At 46.5% G+C, this 24,753-nt stretch overlaps 1 protein-coding gene across 1 annotated transcript; it reads left to right on the top strand.

The window, feature by feature from the left end:
- The first annotated feature begins 724 nt into the window (after positions 1-724).
- Positions 725-24,544, top strand: LOC136764608 (serine/threonine-protein phosphatase PP1-beta catalytic subunit). The gene is made up of 8 exons (XM_066718807.1): positions 725-909; positions 20,602-20,733; positions 21,274-21,504; positions 21,871-21,975; positions 22,191-22,262; positions 23,291-23,442; positions 23,620-23,754; positions 24,152-24,544. The coding sequence occupies exons 1-8, from the start codon at positions 858-860 to the stop codon at positions 24,254-24,256; spliced, it is 984 nt and encodes a 327-aa protein (XP_066574904.1). The 5' UTR covers positions 725-857; the 3' UTR covers positions 24,257-24,544.
- Positions 24,545-24,753: the final 209 nt, after the last annotated feature.

The following is a 24,753-nucleotide window of genomic DNA, read 5'->3' as shown; positions in this document are numbered from 1 at the left end:
AGCTACTGTAGCTCAAATTGCTGAAAAAGTTAATGCTGGTCCTGATAGAAAGGTTTCAGAACACACAGTGCATCGCAGTTTGTTGCGTATGGGGCTGCGTAGCCACAGACCAGTCAGGGTGCCCATGCTGACCCCTGTCCACTGCCGAAAGCGCCTACAATGGGCAGGTGAGCATCAGAACTAGACCACAGAGCAATGGAGGAAGGTGGCCTGGTCTGATGAATCACGAGTTCAAGGTGTTGACTTGACCTCCAAATTCCCCAGATCTCAATCCAATCGAGCATCTGTGGGATGTGCTGGACAAACAAGTCCGATCCATGGAGGCCCCACCTCGCAACTTACAGGACTTAAAGGATCTGCTGCTATCGTCTTGGTGTCAGATACCACAGCACACCTTCAGAGGTCTAGTGGAGTCCATGCCTCGACGGGTCAGGGCTGTTTTGGGACCTACACAATATTAGGCAGGTGGTCATAATTTTATGGCTGATCGGTGTATGTATGTGTAATGTGAGTTCATTATGATGATGATGATGATGATGATGTCACTTATGAAATCCTGTTGAATCTGAGCTGTTAATCGCTACTACGACACCTGTGATGAGTCCACGATGACTAAGTCCCCGGTCATTTTACGCTTGTACTCCTGAGACACGGCCCCCTAGTCGACCTATGACGTCATCCTGGGGGCTCGGAGCCCGGCGCGCTGGTGCAGTGGCCTGTGACGGGTCCCGGGGAGAGAGATCCACACCCGGCGGGCGGTAGGACCCAACGGCGGCCTCCTCCTCCTCGTCAGAGCGGGCGGGGCCGCTGCGCTGGAGGCAGTGCGCACGGCAGCCCGGCTGACAGCAGTCTCAGAAATGGCGGAGGGGGAGTTGGATGTGGATTCGCTGATCTCCAGGCTCCTGGAAGGTGAGTGCTGCGGGCTTTTGCCTCTGCGATACACACTTACACGGTCGCCGCCTATTGTCCGATACCCCGGACAGGGTGGGGGAGACCCCTCTCTGCGGCAGCGGCGGTGGGTGTTCCTGGGGTTACTGTGCTCTGGCAGAAGAGGCCTACCTTTGAGCAGGGAAGCCCGGGTCTGGAGTGAGATGCCTGGCCTGCTGTCGAGCGGAGGTCGCCCGTCCACACCCACCGCAGACCCCGACCCCCCCACTGTAATACCGCCCTGCTGTGGGGAAATGTAGTAACAGAAACGCGGGGCTCCAGTGCGGAACTTTGTGCCTCAGTTCTGTTTTTTGCGTGCATTGTTATTGATGTTGATCTCGGTATGAGGTACTTATACGAAGTTGCATCAGGGTGTGTTGTGTGTCAGTCTCTCGCCCTGTCTGTTAATGTTGTCTTTGCGCAGAAAACCGGTGTTAAGCGATATCTACAGCACCGGACTGATTCAGCTCCGTTTAATGAGACGAGCAGCTCCGCGCTGTTTACCCCCGGTGGGGCTGCGAGGTGCGCGTTTACGCGTGTGTGCAAATTAGTCTAACTTTATTATGTGAATTGCTGTATTGTTATGGTTATCTTCTTTTATCGCCTTTAAGCAAACCAACACACACCGAAGAGCACTGCATCGTCCCGTTGCGTCAAAGAAAGACCGAAAAGCTATTTATTTAGTGACACAAATGCAGACTACCGTCGGAAAGTAGGCGCAGCTCGGAGACGTGCGTCTGCTGCTGTCAGATCGGCATCCATCACCCCCACAAAATGACAGCTCACTTTGTGCGCTTCCTCGGTGCCAGTGTTTTGTAAACAAGATATGGCTGCCTAGTGGCTATTTGATCGAGAACGCAGTGATACGTGTCTTTAATATAACTGATTAAACCAATATACTAATGTGTATGCTACCATGTATGCGTGTTTGGGAAGTATGCGCTTTTGGATTGTGATGTCAGAGTTACTGTTACTGTTACTGCGGATATGAAACACTAATCCGTTGCACCGTTTTCAGCCGGGGCTCAGATTGCGACAATATCGCTCTTTCTTGTGCGGATTGAAACTCTGATCCGCTCTTAACTCTAATACGCTGCTGGGGCGACGTCTTTTTTTCTTTTTCTAATTCCGACCATTTGATGTTAATCTCTGTACATGTTCATGCATGAAGTTTTTATTTATTTATTTAGTTATTCTGTTTGCTTGTTTTATTGATGATGGAGTTACATTACAGGGCTGTGGGGGGGGGGGAGTACCCTTGAGATAAATCCTGTATTCAACTCGGGGCATAACGCCCAAGTTATCATTGCAGGTGTCCGCCGATCCCCGGGCAGGTGGGTCTGTTACAAACTCGCATTGCACCCGTTGTCTGCTGCTCTGTGGAGAGATGCGGCGCACGCCTCCCAAATCGCAAGAGGGGCTGAATGACATTGCAGTGGTCTTAGCCTAATCAGATGCAGCTATAGCGTGCACTGTGTATTTCCACAGAGGGTCACCGGGGGAGATGTGAATTATGGTAAGAATAACGATCAAATGACAGTCCCAGTTTTGTGCGTGAACAAAAATCTTGACCCCGCGATGTGGGTGGCGCCAGTGAAGTTTTAAGGACGCAGACACGCACGCAGGCGCCCGGGACGTGTCACCGAGGCTGCTGTGTTTAGCTTATCCCGGGACCTTAAGACGAAAGCCTATTTAGGATGAAATCGGGATTACGTAACGCCTTATAAACGAGCTGGTGCGCCCCAGCTGCGCATTCTCCAGGATGCGGACCTGTGGTGGTGGTGGTGGTGGTTTGTGGGTGGGAGGGGTGGAAGGTGAAGGGAATGAGCCCCGAGTTGATGATTGCCATATGTGGCAGTGTTCAGCCCGGCTCCTCCGGGGCTGTAGCGGGGGCCTGTTGTGCGCAGGGTAATCGGATCACTGAGCTCCCCAAGGGCCCGCAAAGGAACTAGACTTTTTTTTCCCACTCCAACTTGAACTCTCTGTGACTTTCATTTATGGGCTCGGTTGGACAAATTAGATGCCTTATGCTCGGGAGCTGTGTGCCTCTCGCTGTGTGTTATTAAAGGCCCCTTTAGTCACAAGTTGTTGCGTGTTTTTGTTTCTCTCTCGCTGGGACATGGTGGCATGGGTCTTGTATGTTAGCTGTTCTCTTGTGGCTCTGATAATGGTTTTACCTCAGATGTATTGCAGGGTATGAAACAAACTTAATTTATGTGGAATATGGGTACAACTACATCATTATGAAGAGTTGCACATGTGTGTATGTATGCATGCATCTATGCATGTATAGGTTACACACAACTTCCCTGATTCTCAATCCAGTGTGTGCTGCTGTTTCCTATCAGCCTAGCGTCCTTAATCCATCTGCACCATCAGGTGTGACTAATCAGGCCTGTTTAAATAACTGGTTTAAATTTGGATGACGTTAATTGAGAGCACAAATTCAAAAGGCAAGTAGGGACAGCCAAATCGGACACATGGGTGGCCCAATGTATAAGGTGTATGGCGTGCTGGGGTCAAGGCACAGAAAAGGGTTGGCCTGTGGGTCATACCAGTGCTGTAGGCTCATGTGCAGAGGCTGGTGGTGCTGCCAGCGGCACTTTGATGTTCCTGTGAGGTGGCAGCCCGTGGGCATCAATTGTACAGTTAAAGCCGGAGTACGTGTCCTCATACTTTTTCTCCTTTTCCCCCTGTTACAGCAGAGCCTATTATACTGGAGCTGCCTGATGCTTTTGTTGTCTTTCTGCCGGGAATATCAAATGTCGTATCCAGTTATCGTCCCGTTGGAGGGAGTCTGAAAGCAGAATTTTCCAGCAAGCCTATCAGTGTAATGAGTACTGATGAAACGCCTCTTTGAACACAATCAAGATCATTATCTGATGTGATCCCAACTCCCCTCTCTGCAGCTCTCCCTACTGTACCCAGTTTTTATTTATTTTTATTTTTAATGCATATGTTCGTAATTTTGGTCAATTATACAAATCAAAAACACTCAACATCATGCACGCACGCATAATGGGATGTGAAGGAAGAAACCGGGAAGATCAAAAGTGAGAGACAGAGACTGTGGTCCAAACGGAATCCAGACTGTTAATGTACCATTAGCGTCTCATCCCCAGTCGTAGTAATGTGGCAAAACCAATAAACATTTGGTATCAGAACTGATCTAGGTTCAGTAATGCAGGGGGACGGCTGTGACAGTGAAGATTGAAGATTGTGTGTGTAGTGTGATATAGCTAGTTATGGTCTGTCTGCTAGTAGTACGTATTCAGTGTACATTCTGTTATTTCTGGCTGACCCGGGGACGTGGATGCGGAGTGAGCCTTTCTGATCCTGCAGGTGCTACAGTCCAGCAGTTTTTCCATGCTGTCTTTTACGTGTTGACATGACATGGCAATTTCTGCACACTAATGTCAGGTGTTTCTTTTTATTGATTTATTATTTATTCATGAAACCATTTATGTTCCCGGTATCAGGATAACAGTCCGTGCAAACCTTTTTATTTATTTACGAGAAGCACCAGTACATATGGGGGACAGGCTCACGTTAAAATCCAATCACCTGTCAAATCTTCCATTGTGCGTGCATTCGCGTTGAGCACTTTGTCACAATTTGTACCTTAAGTCTTCTAAAAATCTAATAAATCAGTTCCGAGCCTAAAAGTCTTGAAAAATATTTGCAACTGAAATGGTTCCATGAAAAGAAATTAATCTAGAATTTGAAACGTATTCAGAGATACATTTTCCTTTGTTTATTCGACCAGCAAGTTAATATTCTGCTAGATTCACATACAATTTATTTATTAATGGAAGGCACGCGCACACTATAAAATAAAATAAAACAAAGCTGCATGTGCGCATGTGCGCATGTGCATTAAACTTCCGGAATACGTTTTCTGAAAACCTGTGCTTCCATTAACCACATTTTATGACGAATCGCTACATTTTCAGACCTCTTCCTGGAAATTCTTTCATAATATTCACATATTCTGATAATGGTCTTTACTGGTGTTTTTATATATTTTGATTGGCACTAGTGGGATAGCCCATTAAACTGCTTCTGTAGAGACGTCTTTGGGTAGTTAAGAGCTCTTGTATTTAGTACAAGGTTTTTTGTTATACGTTTGCTCCCAACCTGCAAGGCTGGTCTGTGAGCGGAGCTTGGCCTGGCACTTTGGGTGTACTTGGCTGCCCCGCTGGTTTCAGGAATTTTAATACCTGAAATTCCAATCCAGTCATGGTGTGGAACATTCTTCTTTCTTCAGGTTGTCTGACTACACTCAACATTGACAGGCCTGCCTCTCTGAATCTTTCTTTCTCTCTCTCTCTCTCTCTCTCTCTCTCTCTCTCTCTCTCTCTCTCTCTCTCTGACTTTTTGGGCCTCTCTCTCTTTCGCCTGTCTCTTGCCCCTCTTTAGCGAAATCTAAATGTGGATGCCCTCAGCGGTCTCCGTTATCAAGCTCTCATGGGTTGTTTTTTCCTGGGGCTGGTGACCCGGATGTGGAATCCATTGCACAATTCGAAAAAGGCGAACTTAATTCTTTTTTTTTTTTCATTTAAACTGGGGGAATTGCAGTAAAAAATGCAGGAGAGACAGAGCATGAATATCATAAGCTGGTTGGCAGTGTGTGTGCAAGAGTGAGAGAGTGCCTGGTGTGTATGACCACTCCCATTCCAACACACCGCTTCGTGCACAAAGCAGGCTCTTGTCTGGCAGGCTGGTGGGAGAGGCTGTGCTGGCCACAGATTGTGGGTCCAGCGCTGCCATCGAGTGGCAGATGTCTAAGAGGCCCCCCCCGACTTGTGTAACCGTCCTTGCTAGGGCGCTCTCCCCCTGCCACTTAGACCCCCCTTCCGTCACTCTTTCTCAACAGACTTCGCACTGCCATTTCTCTTGCTCACACTGCCTTTCTAAGCACTGGGACATATCCCCCGGCCCAGGTCATCCCAGTAATAATCACTGGGCCTTTCTCCTAATATATGAAGACTAATGAAGGTTCCCCTCCAGAGGCGCATACCACACGTAACTTCTCAGCTGCTTCTGCAAACCTATATCATAATAACCTATATTGTATCATAATTAAAATAATGTAATCCTAATAATTCAATAAGGTTATAGTAATTTAGTCATTTAAATAATATAGGACGGCAGAGAGGTTTGTGAAATGTTTTGTTTTGTTTTGTTTTTTGTTTTCCACATCCTGTCCTGCTGTGCCCACACTCAGTTGTAATGACAGCCAGCAAGCGACATGAAAGAATCTTGTGAAAACTGGCCATGCCTCTTGCCCTAATTCTGGAATAGGAGCTCCCAGAACAGTGATGGCCTTTGACCTTTCACCCTGTGTTAGCCCAGAAGCAGAGCCGATTATGGTCCTCCGTGTGCCGGCAAGGAGCCAGCTGTACAGCCATAGTTAAGTTTGGACAACAAGTGCCCTTGTGTTCATCTCTGCTTTCCTCCCACAGTTGGGCAGCTTGTCCTGAGAAACAAAAAACACAGCTAAGCTTTTTTGAAAGGGCAGGGAACAGAACTGGGGTTTGTTCGCTCAAGTTTATATAATCCTGGAGAGACGTGGTCTTATTCTGGTACACCTTGGGGCCGAGGGGTGAGCAATGTCACTGGACACTGTACCCCAGGAATATGGATGCATGTGGTCAGATGTGGCTTCCCCATGTATTTCCTCCGTGTTTCATTTTTCCTTTCATTCTCTCCTTTCTTTCCTTCTACCCCCTATGTAACTGCTTGGCTGCTTCTGAGGACCATCTGTGGGACTAAATTAGTAATCTAAAGTGTGGTCATACAGCTGCTACTATTATTATTGTATTTCTTAGCCTAATCCAAGGTGAATGACAATTGTTGCAATATCACATACAATTACCCATTTATGCAACTTATTTTTTTTACTGGAGCAATCAAGGTCAAGTACCTTGCTCAAGGGTACAGCAGCAGTTTCCCTACCTGGGATTGAACCCACTCCCCCCCACTCAGGAGTCCAGAGCGCCAACCACTACTGCACACTTCGGCCCTATTGCAGTGTGGTCTCTGACTCCAGTAACACGAGCACCCTACACTGTGTGCTCACCGTAGTGATTTTCTCTGGCTGGATACTGAAATGGAAGGAACGGTCCAAATTAATACTGTTTTATTGTTTAGAGTATTTTACATTTTACAAATAAAAACATTTCAAATTTTTAATACTTGTGATTAAAAACTTTTTTTAAATCAATTCTTAAGATCACTTAAAATTTTTTAAAATCTTTGTGATTTAACGAAAATAAAATACTTAACTTCAAATAAACAAGTGCACAAAACAACAAAACAAATGTGATTAAAGCAAAACTGCTACCAACAAAAGGTCAAATACATTGATAATAACTGAAAATGCACTGGACAAAATAAAGAAACAATTAAAAAGGTAAAAATAAAAAACAAACAAAAAAGGTCCAATGCATTTAAAATTAAATCCAAAACGGACAATGTATTTGACAAAAAAATAGAACAAAACTAAACCAAAAAAACCCTAAACAATTAGTGTTTTAAAACCAACTAAATCTTTAAAAACAGTTAAAATTCATTTTTAAAAGTCATTTTAAAATCAATCATTCATAAAATAGTTAAAAGATCTTGGACTCGGGCTCCAGCACCCCCTGCTGGAGCCCGAGTCCAAGATCTTTTAACTATTTTATGAATGATTGATTTTAAAGTTCCCCCAACTGACCGTCCCCGGAGGTGGGTCCCATCACGGGATCCTGAGCTCCCCCAGATCTTGTATATGCCAGTTCTTAAGTCATTGAACTTATTTTTATTTGTTTGTTGGTTTATTTGCGTTAATCGTTTGGCACAATCTCGCCAAAGTCGTTGGGACAGTGACATGCGGCGTGTGTGAGTAGTGCTATAAAAAATGTGGGGACACAGGGGATTGGAGCCTTGGGGCGCCCTCGTCCCGACGCAGCAGCAATTGTGAGGTGGCTGTGGCAACAATATTATGTGGCTGACACACCTTCTATTTTTAATTTCAAAATGTTTCCTGAAAACAAGTGTCGGGGGGGTTTGCACTGTGCTGCTCAGCTCAGCTCCAGTGTCCAGTGAGCAGTATGGGGAGTGCTCCAGTGTTTAGCCAACACACAGGGCTCTTTGTGTCGCTGTGCCCGGGCTGTCTCTGTGTGGCACTGATCCGGGGGGGGTTGGCAGGGAGCCTGATTTCCTGTAACTCCTTTTCGGGTGCTTTCCTGGGGAAATTCACTGAGAGGGAAAAATCCCAATTGTCATCAAAAGTCTGCTTTTTCTCTCTGTCTCTCTCTCTCTCTCCCCCCCCGCCCCCTCTTTTTCTTAGCAAAGGAATGCTCTCTAGTGATGAGACCGTCCAAGGATTGGGAAAGGAAGACATTTACACTCCCCCCCATGCCTGTATTCCCATGAGCACACACACATTGTCCAACTCACACACACGCATGCACATACGCACACACAGTTTGTCTAAACAAAGGAAACTGGGCCATCGCATATTTAGCAGAATTAGAAATCCCATTTATTGACTAAAGAGGCTTTGCTCCAGTGTAACTCGTGCCGCTCTACCCTGACGTTTCTCCTCTGGATCTTTTTAGAATTCAAACGAACAAATAAATGTATCTAGCTCTAATCCCCGAAGAGTGGCATTCAGGTCTCATGCTCATCAGTGAGCAGTCGTTCAGACTGGAAACCATCTATCTCCACAATGGTTGTGGTGCTTCTGAAGGAGAAGGATGTTTTTCTTTTGCTTGCAATGTAAACACGATGCAGGAAAAGAGCAGTTTAATGGAGCCCTGGAGGACTGTGGTCATTTGTGGTCTCCAGGGTCCCTCTCCGTGTTCCCAAACCAGTCAGATGGAGCGAGTGTGGGTGTGGATTTGTGTGTGGGTGAGAGAGTGAGCATTCGTGTGTGTGTGTGTGTGTGTGTGTGTGTGGGTGAAAGTCTGAGTGTGGGGGTGTTTATGTGTGTGGGTGAAATCGAGTGTGAGTGTGTGTGTCAGTGTGTTGGAGTGGTAGCAGGAGGGCCTGTAATTTTGGAGTTGTCAGGGCCGTGTTTACTGTTCACTGCAGCTTCACTGCGTCCCATTCTTCCTCCTGCTCGCCCAAGAGAATGACTATATATGGGCATGGCTTGGACCACGCAGTTCCTTGCTGCTCACTTCCACTTGTTTTTTTTTTTTGTTTTTCGTCCTTCCCCCAGCACCCAGGCACTGCCTATATTAGCTGAAAGCAGTGCTGAGACAGAGTTTGGGACTGAACTTCCCATGTGTGACATCAAGCACTGAAATACGGGGGGGGTGACATGCCTACATTCCCAGTAAAACCCTTGCGGGGGCACCTCTGTGGTTGGCGAGAAGAATAATTACATAAGTTTACCAACTTCTGCTTAAACGGCATTGTGGAGAAAGTATACAGCTTATCTGGAGGTGGGAGCATATTAAAATATTGGTATACCCCCCATGATACGGCGCTCTTTGCAAACAGGTCACCACCCAGCGCCTGACCAGAATTGGAGGAGTGAAACCCCCCAAAAGATCCTAATTTGGAGAAAATGACAATCTGGGAGTCCGAGGCCTAAGGGTTGCCTCCCCTCCAGGCAGTAGTACATTATAACATACAAAACCCTTAAAAGCTTGGTCAGTTCTTCACAGGAGCACAAAATGAGGCTTTGGCATTTGTGGCAGAGCCCCAGACCACAAACAAAAGTAGCTGGACCTAAATCTTTTACTTTTAACAAAATAAAATAAAATAAAAATAAATAAATCCAAATTCCGCTGCACACAGCTTCTCCTTCACCCTTTTTCCCCCTGGGATTTAAAACCCTGGAGACCTCTGGTTGTCATCGCTACTCCATCCAGTTTGTTCACATAGCATTTCACAGGCCACAAAACACTGCGCAGGCATTTAATGGCCGTTCATCTATGACCAAAAGCATTACCAAAGTAAATAAAATAATTCCTCATGTTCTATCAGTTCTAACCTTGGATCAGGGACAAGTGCAGGACTGGGAACACTTCAGTGGGTGATATAAGGGTAATGTATGCAGAATTCTCTTTTGCAAGTTGCCTTAGAAGTTGAGACCTTCTCCTTTACTTAATGCTCTTTAAGACCACAGTTTACCCACTGCGTTCGTCTTCTAAATCTGCTAAAAGAAAACCCATGCTGTCACCAATTTCGGATCACTAGGCGCGGGCAAACAAAGGCTGTTGAAAAAGAGCCAATCAATCCAATTCAGCCCTTTTGGAAAGGCATCGCCCCCATGAAGTGATGTTTTTTTTAAGTTTTAAAAGCATTTGACAGGCGACAGTCCCCCGAGAGCAGGCCTTGCTAATGGTGAAAAAATAAAATAAAAAAAGCCTCTTAAATAAATAAATAAATACTCAAAGTAGCGTCTTTGTATTCAATAGATGGATGCCCAGAGGTTCTAAAATACAGCTTTCAAAAGTTAAAAGAAATTACACGGGTTGCTGTCAACTCCAGTTCAATCACTGGCGTGGCACACCAGTGAACCCTGCACTTAAACATGGGGCGCTGCGGTCCATTTCCACAGCATGGACGCCCATGCGCTTACAAGCATGAGAACAAACTGCAAATCCATCAGCCAGCATGCCGAACGCCAACCTCATAACTACAGCATCAATCGTAACAGACAGCTGTGGCACTAGTGCTCCTGCATGTGGAGTGGATTGATTTTAGAGCATGACTTGTGCATCAAACCTTAGGAGCTGAATCATTTATGAATGGTGTCTTTATTTACGTGCATCGAACCCCCCGATTCCTCTCGTGAGGAGTGTGCGTGAGGGATGCGGTGGTGTTGGAGTCATCGGCAAACCTTCGCAGATCTCTGAATGAGGTTTATACTGACAAAAGCCACCCCCACCTGCTAAAGTCTGCCAGCGTCTTGACAGCCTCCCGCTGGCCAAAATAATTTCACGTTCAGTAAATGGGACAAGAAAGAGAGAAATGGCCTAGTGATTGGCAAGAGGTGTGTGTAAATCTGCGATGGTGTGTCCATCGGGGTGATGGGCCGGATAGTGCAGGATGGAGGAGACTGGGCCCTTTTCAGACAGGAGATGCAGGGCAAACGGCCTGATCTCAATCTAGTTTTCTGCGCGGGGCTCTCTGAAGTCTCTCTCTCTCTGTTTGTCCTCAAGCACATTGTGTTTCGTTCTGTCCCGTCTTCACCAGCTCTCAGCAGCCAAATTAGACGGCGTGGGAGGGACTGCATTCCTAGGCTGTGCAGTCAGTCAGGCAGGCAGTGGCAGGGGCTCAGACAGCACCCCCCCTCCCTGCCCACTCTCCTCTCACACAGCCCCTCACACACACACACACACACACTCTCTCTCGCTCTCTCTACCCCCCCTACACTTTCTCTCACTTTCTCTATCCCCATTTCTCTTGTGCTACCTCTCTGTCCACCACTCTCTCACCCCACACTGCAGTATCCTGGACAAAGCCCTTGGTTTGGACTTGAAATGACAAATTCCTGAGATTTTCCTTTTTCTGCATTTTCCCCCCACCCCACTCTGCCTGATATGGGAACAGTGGTTGTGGGAGCACAGTTTTAGGGATGTCACAGGATAAAAAAAATATTAAAAGAAGAGAGAAAAATAAATATACAGAAAACTTTGAGCCCATCCAGGCCAGCACTAGTGCTGGAAAAAAGGCTGGGGCTTGGCACATTCTTGGGGGTGGCATCTGTATTCCCTGCCCGTAGATCGATCAATTGAAGCGACATCGGGCACTTAACTGTTTAAGCATTGTACTGTGTCCAAGCTTTACCCAGTACTAACTGTCCCAGGGCTTCAGTATGTTGTCAGGCAGAAACAGCCATTGACATCCGAAGTGGAATGCCATTGATCCTGTCTGTCTCGTCAAACCACACGGACCTGCGTCTGGCCCATGCAAAACCCATGCCCTGGGGCTGCTGCCTCTGGGAATGATCCTGCCCAGAGCCAGTGAGCTTCCCCTAGAGCAGTCCTGATCCTGGAGAGCTGTTACCCCGTGCTGTTAGGTCTGCCTCGGGCAAACTGAGATCTTATGGAAGAAATCGATACAAGAGTGAAAAGTGGATGGAGTGCCTTCGGAAGAAACGGCACGCTGCTGAAAGGAAATCTACCCACTTGCCTCAAGAGAAAAGTCTTTGATCAGTGCAGACTGCCAGTGCTCAGTTGTGGCTGTGAAATCTGGTCACTAATCGCATAAAATACAGAAATTGCAGATGATGCAAAGGAGCAGGGGAAGATGTACAAGAATTTAGATAATTGAGAGAGGGAATCTGAGAACAAAAACGAAAGTAGATGACGAGGTGAAAATGGCTGTGGGCTAGACACATGGCAAGATGAACAGATTGCAGATGGAAAGAAGGAAACTATTGAAGGGATCCCAAGAGATGGAAAAATACTTAGTAGACAACCACATAAAAGATAGGAAGATGGGATAAGCATGACTGGCGTGACCTGGGTAAGAGAGGCTGTACATCGAAACAAGTGGAAACGTCTTAGGGAGGCCTTCATCTGGCAGGGCATTGATGAAGGCTGATGGTGACGATGATGCTGATGAGATATATACAACCTCTTGATCTTACAATGTAATGTATTTTGGACTTCATATTCTTCTCATGTTCCTCTTTACATGACTAGACGAATCTGATCCATGTTCCTAACACTGAAGATATTGGTAATGGTATTCTTAAGGTTAAGGACTGAAGTAAAAAGAAAAATGGATCAAGTCGAATCCACAACAATAAAACATTACAACCCTTTTTACAGCCCTTATGAGCATCTTTGTCTGCTGTATAGCTTTTTTTTCAATATATTTTTGTATTTGGGATAATATGGCGAGTGGCAGGTGCGATCATAGGGGCCACAGTGTGATGGTTCCAGCCAGTGGCGCTCGGGCCTGTGAGAACTGCAGCCGTGTCATCTTACCAGGCAGGACAACGGAACTGGGACTCCTCTTACTCAAGGTTATTAGTGGGAGGGTTTGCAGTCTGCCTGAGTCATAGAGTCTACGGTGGGGGTGGGGATCGTTCACTTGTTCAGCAGAGTCCTCTATCAGTCAGGCTCTGTTAAGATCACTCCTGCTAAGGCTGGCAGAGGGGTGCTACCCAGACTGCAGGTTGTGCCAGGTCAGGTGCTGACAGACTGCATTGTGGAGAGAGACATGGGAAGGTGAGGGTGTTAGATTTGCAAGCTCGCTCGTTCCCTCACACTCATTCCTGAGCACTTGCTCACTCTCTCGCTTGCTTACTTCCCTCGTTCACCCCCCTGCACTCGCTCATCTGTAACTGAAACCAGCCGAGCTGTCACAGATCTACTCAGTTTTTTAAATAAGCTCCCGCTTACCTTTTAAAGGTTGTCTTTTTACTTATGAGTCTCTTTATTTAAAAATGTGTTTCAGATATCTTTGTACTCTTACCACCTCTGTTTAACTTGCTGAAATGCAAAGCAGAGACTCAGTGGCTGCTGCCGAGTTTCGGCCAGGTACAAGGAAGTAGGGCAGGAATAGATTGGAATTTGTGATTAGCAAATAAGTCCAAGTTTGGACTTGGGCTGGGTTTTACTTAGTCTGAAAATAATAAATGTAATGGTTAAATAACAATAAAATAAAAACATGTAAGACACCATTCAATTAACTTGGTCAATGTTCTCCGGGCTGCAGATTCAGGGTCAGGGGTGACTGTCATTACTTATTTCAAGTGGTTATGGCTGGATACAGCTTTAAGTCCTTTTAATTTGTTTGAATGCAAAATAAACGCAAACCAACAGTACGTAGCAAGAAGCAGGAATTGTGGATGGAATACATAGTGAACTCAATATACTCTCCAAATGTCATACAGCTGTCCACCTCGAAATAAGTCACGATATTAGCCTCCACTGTCATGACTGGTTTTAACCAGCCTGAGCCCACAGACTCTTTCCGAGGGAGAGAGAGAGGACTACTTTTGTAATTCAGTCTTGGGGTGCTTGAGTTACGGCTTTCATGGGGGTCTGGCGATACGATTCAAAAACATCAGACTATTTTTGGTGTTGCAGACAGTATACAATGTAACTATATACACTTGATAAATTATGGTGTATATAATTTAATTTTTGTATTGTTATTAGTACGTCTTCCCACTGAGAGGGTGTTGCAGAGAGCTGCTGGTAGTTCAATTTTGGGGTTTAAAAGCACTTTTCTTGTGCCGTTTAATTGCAGATGAACTTTGCTTTACTGGGCCCAGCGCCACGTTTATTTATATACAGCGTCAAAACACATAGTGGATAGCAATGGCGATGCTTTTCAAACACATACACAACGGTGACAATATCTGACTGAAACAGACGCGCTCAAATTCTATAGAAACAAATTCAACAAAAGCTGAAAGGTTCTGGGTGGAAATTTTATATTTCATGTTTTCCCCCTGATTTGATGATTGTTAGACAAATATGAAAATCCTTTTTGCACCAGGTTTGGGGTCCATTCTAATTCATGTTTTCAGACCGTGTACAAATTCCTATTATAGACATAACTGGAGTACTGCTGGAATTGGACTTGAGTTTAAAGGGGAATTACAAATCGAATTGAAATGGGCAGAAACTGTACTTGACTCTGACCATACTTGTTTGAAGTTGGATTTACAAGTAGAACAGAGGTCTAGAGCTGTCAAGGGTGGCCCTTTGAAGTGCTTTGGTGACGTCAACTCGTGTCTCCTAAGGGACGCCGATGATGCATCAAAACACCATCTCTTCTTTTTTAATATAATTTTTAAAAAGCTGTCGACCTGAACCATGATCATGATAATGATGATTTAAAGGTTCAAATGGAGGTGTTGTATGAAATAGTTCTGTAATTGCAGGTTGAAATATCATTTAAAAAAAAAAATATGAGGGTTCTTGGAAGTCCAAATGGTCAGATGATTTTGTTGATCCTTGAATAATGAATAAGTAAATGGATAATATTTGTTTTCCACCCATGCTAATTTCTTTGATACAACATACCGGTATCGACAAAGCTATCAGTGTATCACCCAACCCTATTGTTATACAGTAGATACTGCAGTGAGAATAGGGACACAGGTTAATGAAACGCGCCTAAGGGATGGCGCAACGCACAGCAGCACACACTATACCTGCCATGATCGACAGCTATGTAATTGAATAAAGCATCTTCTCCCATGTGCAAACAATATGCACGGAACTTGGATGCACTTGCAATGCGTTGCATTTTAACCCTCACAAGCATCTTCAAACCTAAAATACATCAAGTTTTCACAGCAAATGTCGTTGACAATAGTGACTTGATACTCGTTACCACAGGGCAAGTGCGTTGCCGACTCGTGTAAATCCTCTAGCAGCTTTGGAAAATCATGCCCAATATCTGACAGTCCAAATCCCCATAGGAAAACATGTTCTTCAGTTAAAATATACAGACCATTATAGACCACTGTGGGTAGAATCTGATTGTGCTTTGTTTACTTCCAGGTGCTGAAAACCTGGTTGCATATAGTTGTGTACTGATACTAAATTCCCAGTCTTAATGGTTTTCTTTGTTTTGCAAACCGGAAACGAGTAGCAACTGCTCTGGAATAGTAAAGCATACCGTCAATCGTCCTACTTGCAGTTATTACTCTTGTAATGATAATAGTAGTAATAATATAAGTAATAATAATCTGATTACCTTGGCCTTGCCCTGCAGCATTTGAGTGGATTATATGGAGCTCTGTTACGTTTTCTTCTGCTTTTTCTGTGTATTTTCATTATGTAGAACAAAGCGGGATTATTTTTTCTTGTCCCCACTGTGCAAATTAAAATGCACTGAATGTTGGTACTAGACAGCACCCCCCCACTCCTCTCCTCTCCCTCCCCCATCCCTGTTCCTCAGTCCTGGTCCTGCAGAGCCACCGCGCTGAAGTCTTCTGTGCACAAGCTAGAGTGCACCATGGGAAAAAACCCTGCTAAGCTAGATCAATGAAGTTCAGGGTTGATACCATCAAGTGATGTAGAGCTCAGGAGGACTGTGCAACACGATAGGCCCACAGCCAGGGATAGCTGCCCTGATCACTGCCTTAGGATAGTGGTGTATCTGGTTTCCCCCCCACCCATATTAGAAAGCAGGACTAATCAAGAAATATTCCTTTTTGAATAGGAAAATGATGCTGAGCGCACACTGGTAGGACTATAGGCATGGGTTTGGGGGTGGTGGTGGAAGTACTTGCCCCCCCCAATATTGATTGCATCTAAATTATTTAAATCATAAGCATCATTTACGAGGAGGACATGTCCTGCCCACTTTTTGAAATGTGTGATAGTCGTCGTCGTTCCATAAAATGAAAGATGCATAAAGATGAATCATTCATAGATGTTACTTTTGAAGTGTACTGGTGAATTCCATCCCCACCCCCATTTCTGAATCAAAAGCTATGCCACTGTAGGCCTACTCCACTTTGGAAGATGTCACTAACGAGTTCAGGGGCTTAATTTTGATAATCCAAGTAATCTGGATAGCGTGTAACTCGAGTGTCCCCATCCTGCTATATTTAGAAGAACAGACCGAACGCGTTTGGCTTCATGTGAATGCACACGTGGGCCCCTGTCCCAGCGCGTGGCTCTTCAGAATCAGGGTTTTGCTCGTGGGGTGAGCGATGCACATTTTTTATGGGAGGAATGTGTGACCCAGGTTTTTGTGTTTCTATGCATCCATAGGCCATAGACACGGAGACTAGCTAGATTTATTAAATTCTTTCAACTCTACAGTAACGTGTGCCATTTCTTTACACCACCAGTCATCGGTCATTATACTGCCACACCTGGGATACGAAAGTAATGGCAAAGTTAATAATATTATTAATATTTATTTCTTAGCAGATACCCTTGTCCAGGGCAAATATGGAATTGGGGAATATAATTACCCCTTTTTTTTTCTTCTAAACTAAAACACTTAGTTTTGCCTTTTGAGGTGGGAGTGTTCACTTGGTGGGAGTAAAATTGGAGCCAGCTGTATTCTTGATAGTCCTGCTATTGAGGAGTGCCATCTGGAGAGCGAGTTTAGGCAACCCTGATGTCAATTAGTCATGCCAATAATGTTTTTGTATTTTATTATTTTAATTCAAATTAAAAGTGATAGTGTCCATTTCTCTCCCATTCCACACACCTGCTCGGCGGCATCATACCAGGACAGGGCCACCTCGCCCCTTATGTCTCTGATATCCCAAAGCTTGTATTGAGCCCTGCCTGTGTGCCTGAGCAGCACAGAGCTGTTGTAGCTACAGGCACATACGTCTACAGTGCACTGCAGGGCTGTAGTGTAGGGGGACCAAAAAACTTTATTTATTTATTTTTATTTGGGGTGATTTAATTGATCGCCTTGAATTTTCAATTAATTACATTTTGTATGTGTGTGTGTGTGTGTGTGACATGGCCGGCCCTGTGTATGCGTCCGTTTATTTTGGGACGTGGACATATATAATCGCAATGCCCGTTTTAGGTAGTACACAATAGGTTATAAAATGAAAAAGAAACTTTCTTGGCTCGGATATTGCCACAGTCTAGCCGGCCTGCCTACTTTCCTTGAGCGGTCCACGCCGGCGTCCGCAGTGAAGGTCAGCCGAGGTGTTCCTGGTCTTGCGCTGTGCTTTCCTCCTCCCGGGAGCTGTATATCATCCTGTTGCTAAGCAGCACTGGTGACGCGGGGTCCCTATTTACCAGTGTGTGTAACGTTAGCCGGCCGGGGCAACCAGACGGAGTGCCCAGCTGTCTCCAGGACTCTGAGAGAGTCAGTCAGGTGAGCAGCAAGGCCCCTCTGAAATGGCTCTGACATTGGTGTGGTGTTTTTAGGTATGTCTGTGCGTGTTCAAGTCAGGGACGCTACATGGATCTTGCAACATGAACAGAAAATGCTGAGCACGGAGGAAATCCTGCTGTTCACCCAGTAGCATGGGTATACGGAAGTCCTCTGGTGGTGGCTGTAACACTCCCCCCACACACAGACAGACACACAGACACACACACACAGATGGCTCACACTAACAGGTGACTTAGGAAAGGTTAAAAGGAAAATCTCACCATGCGTTCCCTATTTAGTCATTCATCAGAGGGAGTCGTCCTCAAAGAAGCATTGAAGTTGTATTAAGTTGTATTTTACAGCCCTCATATCCAACTGTCGTTTCGCCTGAGCTGTTTTTTTTTCTATCAATACTTTTGCATACAAACCAGTCAACCGACATGGAGCGAGACTAAAGACATTCAGTTCCTCTCGACCTCCGTCTTTGTGTCCAATGGCACCTTGACATCAGAAACCACCTCGCCTGCTTTTTTGTTAGGTTGTCTGTGCACAAAGGGGTATTGAGGCTGGTGGATTACATTTGAAGCACAATCACATAAGCCAGCAGGCCCGCATCTTTAATTTGGTGCATGTAGTTGAAGTCATTGCCGTTCGTGCTGCAAAGGAACAACTGAGAATCATAAAGTTAATTATTTCGGGCGTGTAATACTGTGATCTCTGCAATAGAGAGAGGGAGCTGTGTGGTTTTGCTGGGCTTTGTCGTGGATATCAATATTTTTTATTCAATAACGGGCATCCATCCTCTCCCCTTCGAACCCCTTCCCTTCCTCTCGTGGTGTCCCCTTCTTGCCTGAGCACTTTGTCATGCAGGACAGTTTGGAGCTTTTATGTATACAGCTCTGGAAAAAATTGAGACCACGGCAAAATTAACACTTTCTCTAGTTTTACTATTTTTAGGTATGTGTTTGGGTAAAATGAACATTTTTGTTTTATTCTATAAACTACTGACAACATTTCTCCCAAATTACAAATAAAAATATTGTCATTTAGAGGATTTTTTTGCAGAAAATGACAACTGGTCAAAATATCAAAAAAGATGCAGTGTTGTCGAATAATGCACAGAAAATAAGTTCATATTCATTTTTAAACAACACAATACTAATGTTTTAACTTGGGAAGAGTTCAGAAATCCAATATTTGGTGGAGTAACCCTGATTTTCGATCACAGCTTTCATGCATCTTGGCATGCTCTCCGCCAGTCTTTCACACTGATGTTGGGTGACTTTATGCCACTCCTGGCGCAAAAATTCAAGCAGCTCGGCTTTGTTTGATGGCTTGTGACCAAACATCTTCCTCTTGATCACATTCCAGAGGTTTTCAATTGGGTTCAGGTCTGGAGATTGGGCTGGCCATGACAGGGTCTTGATCTGGTGGTCCTCCATCCACACCTTGATTCACCTGGCTGTGTGGCATGGAGCAATGTCCTGCTGGAAAAAACAATCCTCAGAGTTGAGGAACATTGTCAGAGCAGAGCAACCTTGTACGTGGCTTGATTCATGCGTCCTTCACAAAGACAAATCTGCCCAGCCTTTCTGAAGCACCCCCAGATCATCACCAATCCTCCACCAAATTTTACAGTGTGTGCGAGACATTGCGGCTTGTAGGCCTCTCCAGGTCTCTGTCTAACAATTAGTCAACCACGTGTTGGGCAAAGCTGAAAATTATACTCATCAGAGAAGATGACCGTACTCTAGTCCTCTATGGCCATTCCATTCCAGTGTCTGTTGAATTCCAACACAGGCACACCTCAGTGAGGACAGACGATTGAAAGAGCAGGGGAGACTTGTTTTGACATTGAAACAGTGCACTGCAATGCCTGCTTAATAAAAAACTTGAAAGAAGCTACCTGGAGGGAAGCCTGTCGTTTTGGCACCTTTTCAAACACTTTAGTCATCAAGTAAAAACACAATTTGATTAAAACCAGTTGAGCAAGATGGGAAGGAATGGAAGGACAAATGCTTTGTGCAATAATTAAACAATATTCCCATTTGGATTCTTGTAGCTTAATTACACACACACACACACATACTCCCTCCTGACTCTGTAGATGGCTTGATCAGAAATCTATTCCTGTTACAGCTCAGCTGCCATCACTACTGAAGTGACTAATCGTAAGATGTGCCGAGAGACTGATAGAAGTGTCAACCCTTGGCAGTACCCTCCTTGGGTGTGGGGAGTGAAGACATGACACAGCAATTTTTAAATGTTTTAATCAGTTGAAAAAATAAATTTTAGCTGGTTTTTGTTGTTGTTTTCTTACCGTCTGCTCTTGACCATTCTCTGAAATATATATATATATATATATATATATATATATATATATATATATATATATATATATATATATATATATATATATATATATATATGTCTGATATCGATGCAAAAACATTGGATGAGGTGCAACATAAAGGAGGCTCAGTAAGTATAGCTCTGTGCCTGTCAGTGTCTGGCGTGCGCACACACACCAGGGTGGAGATGGGCAGAGAGAGTGAGAGAGGAGCCCTAGCCCATGTCAGCATGTGCACACTGGTGCTGCAGTCATTGTGAAGGGATTTCCTCTTAGCTGGAAGTTTAGATGTTTAGAACTGTAGAATTGAATGACCTCTCAACTTTGACCTTTGACCCTCAGAGCACAGAGAATCTGTGTGGTGGAGAAGCTTAGTCTCCTGCTCGCCTTGTGCAGTCTGTCTGTGCTGCCCCATTGTGTCACAGCGCATCTCTCTCTCTCTCTCTCTCTCTCTCTCTCTCTCTCTCTCTCTCTCTCTCGCAGTGCTGCATTAGACCTGTGTCTTTCTGTGCAGTGTTGTATTAACTCTCTCGTCTCTCCCCGTCTCTCAGTGCGGGGATGCCGCCCAGGGAAGATCGTGCAGATGACGGAGGCGGAGGTGCGTGGGCTGTGCATCAAGTCCCGGGAGATCTTCCTCAGCCAGCCCATCCTGCTGGAGCTAGAGGCCCCCCTCAAGATCTGCGGTGAGCCCCCCTGCCCCCTGTAGGACAATCCTGCAGTCCACAGTGCTGCCCACACGCACATACACCTCCACCCCCCTGAGAGACCACCCCCATTCCACCCTGAGCAGTCTCATGACGATCCCAGTACAGCTGACACACTGTGGGCCCCATGTCCGTGAAAGGTGTGCAAGAAGCTGCTGCACACCATAGCCCAGGGTAGCGTGGTGGTGTGCTGGCTGTTTAAACCCAGGCCAGAGTAATCACACACAGATGCTGCCCTTGCTCTGAGTGTATGTGGTTCACACAGCCCATAGACACATTACCAGCCCTGACCTGTACTCTCTTTCTCTCTCTTGCTCTCTCCTTCCCCATCATTCTCTCTCCTCCCTCATTCTTGCTTTCTATCTCTCCCCCTCTTTCTCCTCCACTCTCATCCATCCTCTCCCTCACAATCTCCTCCTCCCTCCATCTCCCATCTCTCCCTCCCTCACCCTCTCTCCCATCTCTCCCTCTTTGTCTTCCTCTCCCTCCCTCTCTCTCTCTCTCTCTCTCTCCCTGCAGGTGACATCCACGGGCAGTACACAGACCTGCTGCGGCTCTTCGAGTACGGCGGCTTCCCCCCTGAGGCCAACTACCTGTTCCTGGGCGACTACGTGGACCGGGGCAAGCAGTCTCTGGAGACCATCTGCCTGCTGCTGGCCTACAAAATCAAGTACCCCGAGAACTTCTTCTTGCTGCGTGGCAACCACGAGTGTGCCTCCATCAACCGCATCTACGGCTTCTACGATGAGTGTGAGAGAACAAGCGGGAGGGAGAGAGGGATTGGAGGAAGGAGGGACGGAGGTGGTAGAGGAGGGAGCTTGTTGAGGGGAAGGAGGGACAGCCAGATGCATGGATTCTATGAAGAGAAGGGTAGTGAGAGGAGGATGAGTGGGAGAGAGGAGGGGGAGACAATCTGAGGTTAGGAAGGGAAACTAAGGGCGCAGTTTGAACAAATCGATGGAATATGATTTTAAAAACAGGAGTGAGGCAGTGACATCATCAATAAGCACCAGGTTGCTGACCTACATGCTTGTGCATGAGGTGCTGATGTACTAACGGTGTCACAGCAGGCTGAGCCAAGGGATTAACGTCCTGGTGTCTGTCCTGTCCCCTCAGGCAAGAGGCGGTTCAACATCAAGCTGTGGAAGACCTTCACTGACTGCTTCAACTGTCTGCCCATCGCCGCCATTGTGGACGAGAAGATCTTCTGCTGCCACGGAGGTACCGGCCTGGACCCCCCGTGTCTCTCTCCCAGTTTCTGCATGTCTCCCTCTGTGTCCCAGTGTCTGTGGGTGTCTCTCAGTCCCCATGTCCCAGTGCGTCTCTCCCAGTGTGCGTCTTTCCCTGTGTCTCTATCTACATGTATAGCAAATATGCATGCAACATGGGATATACATCTTTTTTTTTTTTTCCCTTCTCTCCTCCCCCTCCCGCAGGCCTCTCTCCTGACCTGCAGTCTATGGAACAGATCCGGCGCATCATGAGGCCCACAGACGTCCCCGACACAGGTGAGCTCCTGGGCACACGGGCTGCAGCTCCACAACCACCATCCCTCTCTCACACATATACGGACTCAGTCACACGATCGGTCTTACACTCTCACACCTCCCTCCCTGCACTGACGCAGTATGAACTTGGACGCCCCAGCTGTGTTTGAATGCTGAAACCCCCCCTCGAATAGGGAAAAAACGAACCAAAACAAATTGTGACTCACTGTAACGGTCAGATGTGACTATTGTCTCTGTTGTTGTTGTGGCTTGTGAATGGCCGCACTGTTCCTCTGCCCGCGTGCCTCTCTGAGCTCCCCCTCCGCTTGGGCTCACAGCTGGACGGGGGCCTCTTTGCTCCAGGCTGCTGCTCCTGTCCCGGGTCAACACGCAGGTCCTGGTTCGACAGACACGGTGCACCGATCCGCACACAGCACTGCATCAGGGAGCTGGGGCTCCTCTGCTCTGTGGCTTAGTGGCACAGGGGCCCAGTTCAGCAGCCTGGGGCAAACCGAGGGGCGATCTTACCCAGTGGGCCAGCTGCCCATTTTCCCTGGACCACACGGTCAAAAACGCAGCCCTCTCCCCCTGCCAGGGCCGCCACAAACCCACTCTGAGTGAACTAGCGTGCAGGGAGAATGTGGGAGAACACAGGGACTGGCGGCGTCGCACCCTCTCAGCCAACATGGTGTATTTCAGGGATGAATGGAAAATAGATCAGATTCTGTACATTTAAATAACAATTATGTTAATAAAGTAATAGTATTTAATAAGTAATTATAATAGTCTATGATGATGACAATCATATAATGAATCCTTGTCCTTTCTATAAAATAATTCTTACTCTGAGCGCTTGGCCCCTGAGCTCTGTGTTGTGCACCGACCATAACCAGTATAGCCAGCTCTGTCCACAAGAGGGCGATGTTTCTACACCACCGCATCACTCGGAGCTCTGCCCAGTGCGGTCCTGCCTGGGACGTCTGGTTCAAGTGTGTGTGTGTGTGTTTATAACCGTGTATCTCTGTCTCCTCTCTCTCTCTGTCCTTCAGGGCTGCTGTGTGACCTGCTGTGGTCGGACCCTGACAAGGATGTGCAGGGCTGGGGCGAGAACGACCGCGGCGTCTCCTTCACCTTTGGGGCCGACGTGGTCAGCAAGTTCCTGAACCGACACGACCTGGACCTCATCTGCAGAGCCCACCAGGTACTGTAACGCACCCCACACCCTGCACTGTAACACAACACACACAAACGCACTATAATGTACACACAGCCCACCAGATACTTTAACACACACTGCACTGACACAACCTGCACTGTACAATGCACGCACATCCACACACCATCCATAACATCCATAACGCCCTGCCGCTGCCCCCAGGTGGTGGAGGACGGCTACGAGTTCTTTGCGAAGAGGCAGCTGGTGACCCTGTTCTCCGCCCCCAACTACTGCGGAGAGTTCGACAACGCGGGCGGCATGATGAGCGTCGACGAGACACTGATGTGCTCCTTCCAGGTGCGCCACTGCCGTGGGGGTGGCTTTTTCTTTGGGTGTGGGGGGGGTAGGGTAGTCCAGCTGTGAACGGGGCAGCAGGGAGGGGTGGGGCTGTGATGCGAGTGATAGATTATCAGATGGAGGGGTGGAAACATTTTTGTAGGGTCACTAAGCTCCTGACTGCATCACATTTTATTTACTTACTGCGTACAGCGAGAGTCACGTGCCTGAGGCTGGGAGATAGTCGGGTGTTTCTAATGACAACAATGGAAGATCGTGAAAGTGTGGTTCTCAAAATAGGGAGAGTGTGAGAGATGGAGAGAAGGGTTCCCGTCTGTCTGCGCTGGAGCCAGGAAGCCACCAGGACAATAGCGACCGCTTCCTGTGCTCACCCCCTGCGGTCTCCTCTCCCTTTCAGATCCTGAAGCCGTCTGAGAAGAAGGCCAAGTATCAGTACGGGGGAATGAACTCCGGCCGGCCCGTCACTCCCCCCCGCACAGCCACCCCCCCCAAGAAGCGGTGAAGAGATGGAGAGGGAGAGAGAAAGAGAGAGAGAGAGAAGTGGAGGGGGTGAGGAAAAGCCTAGACCCCCTCCCCATCCATTGGAGTTTTCACAGAGCAAAACAAAGACGACAAGAAACATGACAGAGAGAAACGTAATGAAACAAATACCATAATGAATTTAAACTAGAAATGACATTGGCTTTCTTCTGAACTGTTTTCTGTTAGTCGCCCACTGCTTTTTCCTGCACAACTGGCCCCCGCCCATTCTCTGTAACCACGCCTGTTTATAAAAAGTATTTAAAGTCAACAGGCTGTTTTTAGTTTTTTATTTTCATATTTTCTATTTTCGTATTTCTGGGTGTTACACACGAAAGCTTCCTCAAATCCTGCCCTTGATGCGTTCAGTTTCCTCCACACGTGATCCTTATAATCTGAGGGTTTCCAATAAAGCGCCACAGATTGTCATGGTGGTCCTGCTCTGGTCCTTCTGTTACAGCAGCTGGTATCGTCCAGGAA

Source organism: Amia ocellicauda, chromosome 12 (assembly GCF_036373705.1).
Source record: "Amia ocellicauda isolate fAmiCal2 chromosome 12, fAmiCal2.hap1, whole genome shotgun sequence".
Taxonomy (NCBI): domain Eukaryota; kingdom Metazoa; phylum Chordata; class Actinopteri; order Amiiformes; family Amiidae; genus Amia; species Amia ocellicauda.
This window is presented reverse-complemented; position numbering and strand designations above follow the sequence as displayed.

What these genes read in the sequence shown, in the direction of transcription:
- LOC136764608 (XM_066718807.1), top strand. Translation starts at nt 858, where the DNA reads ATGGCGGAGGGGGAGTTGGATGTGGATTCGCTGATCTCCAGGCTCCTG. An exon ending in GATCTTCTGCTGCCACGGAG is followed by an intron (nt 21,976 to 22,190) that starts GTACCGGCCTGG and finishes CCCCTCCCGCAG; the next exon opens with GCCTCTCTCCTGACCTGCAG. An exon ending in CACTGATGTGCTCCTTCCAG is followed by an intron (nt 23,755 to 24,151) that starts GTGCGCCACTGC and finishes TCTCCCTTTCAG; the next exon opens with ATCCTGAAGCCGTCTGAGAA.